This window comes from Octopus bimaculoides, chromosome 20 (assembly GCF_001194135.2).
Source record: "Octopus bimaculoides isolate UCB-OBI-ISO-001 chromosome 20, ASM119413v2, whole genome shotgun sequence".
In the NCBI taxonomy this organism is placed as follows: Eukaryota; Metazoa; Mollusca; class Cephalopoda; order Octopoda; family Octopodidae; genus Octopus; species Octopus bimaculoides.
In genome coordinates this window covers 15,880,884-15,883,803 of record NC_069000.1, presented here as the reverse complement: position 1 = coordinate 15,883,803, position 2,920 = coordinate 15,880,884, and the positions used below count along the sequence as shown (strand labels likewise).

Below are 2,920 nucleotides of genomic sequence, written 5' to 3'. Positions count from 1 at the left end.
AGAGGCAACAACCCTAACCCTAACCCTAACCATTTTTTGACAAGGAAATAATAATTTTATCACCGATAGAATTGTTTCAGAATCGTTTGTTTATGTAGTCGGCACTTAATGTATATCGGCTGAATGGACGTCAGTGATTGGTTGAAATTACAGAAATATGACAACTTTAACATGGAATAACTTAGGGATTTCTTTTTTTTTAAAGAAGACTAAGAGAAAAAGATGTTTTATATGACACATTCTACCAGTGTTCCAAGTTTCAAAGTGTTTTGTTAAGAAAATACTGTGGCCCCCGTTTTAAAATAGATCCAAAAAGGCTCCAGTGGCATGTAAAAAGCACCATCTGAATGTGGCCAATGCCAGTACCCACTGACTGGCTCTCGGGCCGGTGGCATGTAAAAATCACCATCCAAATGTGACTGATGCCAGTACTCCCTAACTGTCCCCCATGCCGGTGGCACGTAAAAAGCACTGTCTGAATGTGATCGATGCCAGGTCTACCTGACTGGCTCCTGTGCAGGTGGCACGTAAAAAGCACCCACTACACTCTTGGAGTGTTTGGTCCAGCTCTAGAAACATTGCCAGATCAGATTGGAGCCTGGTGCAGCCACTGGCTCTCCAGACCTCAGTCAAACCGTCCAACCCATGCCAGCATGGAAAACAGACGTTAAACAATGATGATGAAATAAGATCAGCTAGGGTGTAAAACAAGACAAAACAAAAAAAAATGCTTTTGCTAACATTTATGTAATACACTTACCTTCCTTGGAACCAACTGAGTTAAAGTAACCAGCTGAAAATCCTCCAGTGAATGCACCATGGAATCGAACCCGACCTTGGTTATCTTTAACAGGTAATTCATTTACAGACAGTGGACGTTTCAATGGTTCATCTGAAATAAAGTAGATGGAAATATATCAGATAAGCCTTACAGTTATATATATACATATATATATATTTACATACATACATACACGCACACACACACACACTGATGTATATGTAAATATACATTTTTTTAAAAAATGTAGTACTCTCATTTTTAAACTAGCACCACCTGAGTGAGCAGTAAGATAGCGGATGTAAAGGGAAATAATTTAACAATGAGATATCTTCAACTATCATTCGTAGTACACGGTGATATTCAAGGAACTAGAATATTTGTGTGTATGTGACAATGTGTAACGCATTTATAAACATTAATTTGAGATTTAAAAATAACATAAAAACGATGTATCCATCACTTGCTACACATACATATGACTGTATCATTAAAGCCTATCATCGGTGGAACCGTTTCCTTATAAAAATTAATTTTATGTTCTACTTAAATGTAGTGAGAGCACTGTCAGTTAACGTTTGATTTCTTTAATATATGATTATACATATAAACACACACAAATATAAAGAGAAGAGAGTCATGAAATTTAGCAAGTGTGAAGTTGATTAAATCGGCCCTCGTTTTTGATTAATGATCATTTAATTGACCTCAGAAGGATGAAAAGTATAGAAGGCCTCAAAGGGATTTGAATTCGGAATACGAATAACACAATAATCACGCTAACTTAAACTTTAGACACACACATATACACACAATAAATATTAATATGTCTTCTGCACAAGTCAAGCCCACATTTTTTAAGGTACGATTATTGTTAATTAAATCGTTAGCATTATATACACTGGTACTTAAATTTCGCTTCAGAGCAGATGAAAAGGAAGTCAACCCTGATGATTTTTTTTTTTTAACTCAACACCTTGTGGGACAGAATACGGAATACTGTGTCATGTAGCACTGAGCTCCCAGGTACAGGACTGCTCAAAGACCTCCATCTTGCAAATGACATGTTTTAAATGAATCAAAACGATCAAGAATATGACAGCATATGATTTTAGATCAGGTTTCCGCAAGGCCAAATTCCAGAGAGTACAATGTATTCATATTGTATTTACCGGGTAATACAGTGCCAATGGCTTTTCCCAAAACTACATATGAGTCTCTATCTCCGTCCGAGTCCGCCATGCTTTCGAACAGCAACAAAAACACGCCGCAGTCAGCAGTGAATGTTAGCTGCATCTTCAATTGGTAGAAAATTCTTTTGCAAGCAGCCGCTGCATTTACAAATTAAAGGTGCTTTCAACATTAGGTTATTTTCTTTTCGGTAACTGTAATAATTATTATAGTATAGATGTCCTTTCAAAAAATATTTGTCTCACGTCAAAGGTTTCTTTTCTCTGGAACAAACGCAAGGCTAATTTTTGTAGGTTGTCGAGCAGAAACCTTTGACGTGATCAAAGGCAATACAGCCTTGACCATCACGTTTTTTTTTTGTTTTTTTTCTTTTTATGTACAAGGAATCCTAAACCACTTTATCAAATGTGTCCTTTTCTAAAACAGTAGAATGTGATGTGGGGAAGATTTGGCTGCGATTTCCAACTGTTCGAAGTTCTATATTAGGCTAAAATGGTACTCTAATTTCGAAATAATTTAGTGTTAAATGAAGTATCAATTAAAATTATCATTAAAAATCAATTGAATAATAAAAAAATACAAGAATATTTATTTATTCCAAATAATAATATAACATCGTAAACAAACGTCGACATTCAAACAGCTTTTCCATATTGAGACAAACGGACTCTGCACAATTGTATCCATCCGGGAACGCGTTTTCAATAATTGAAATTCACAATTCTAATCAGTGTACATGAACGTCCAACCTATGATTGATCTTGAACAGTTTCGATTAACATTCTTGTGTCGCCAATACAACAACCGCACTACCATATATTTTTCTTTTAAGGCGAGGTTATACCACAAATAAGGTTCCGTGACTACATGGGGCTATGGGTACACACGTGAAGTTAGTTTTACAATATCGACCCGCAAAATCCTTAGCATCGTATTGTTTTGGGGTTG

General features: G+C 36.0%; 1 protein-coding gene across 1 annotated transcript in view; it reads right to left on the bottom strand.

The window, feature by feature from the left end:
- LOC106879097 (G patch domain-containing protein 1) overlaps nucleotides 1–2,060 on the bottom strand; it is a 25,394-nt gene extending 23,334 nt beyond the window's left edge. The window contains exons 1-2 of the mRNA XM_014928532.2: nucleotides 1,954–2,060; nucleotides 761–892 (exon numbers count right to left, since the gene is read on the bottom strand). Coding sequence (XP_014784018.2) covers nucleotides 761–892; nucleotides 1,954–2,023 — 202 coding nt within the window. The 5' untranslated portion in view covers nucleotides 2,024–2,060. The remainder of the gene's footprint in view (nucleotides 1–760; nucleotides 893–1,953) is intronic.
- Nucleotides 2,061–2,920: the final 860 nt, after the last annotated feature.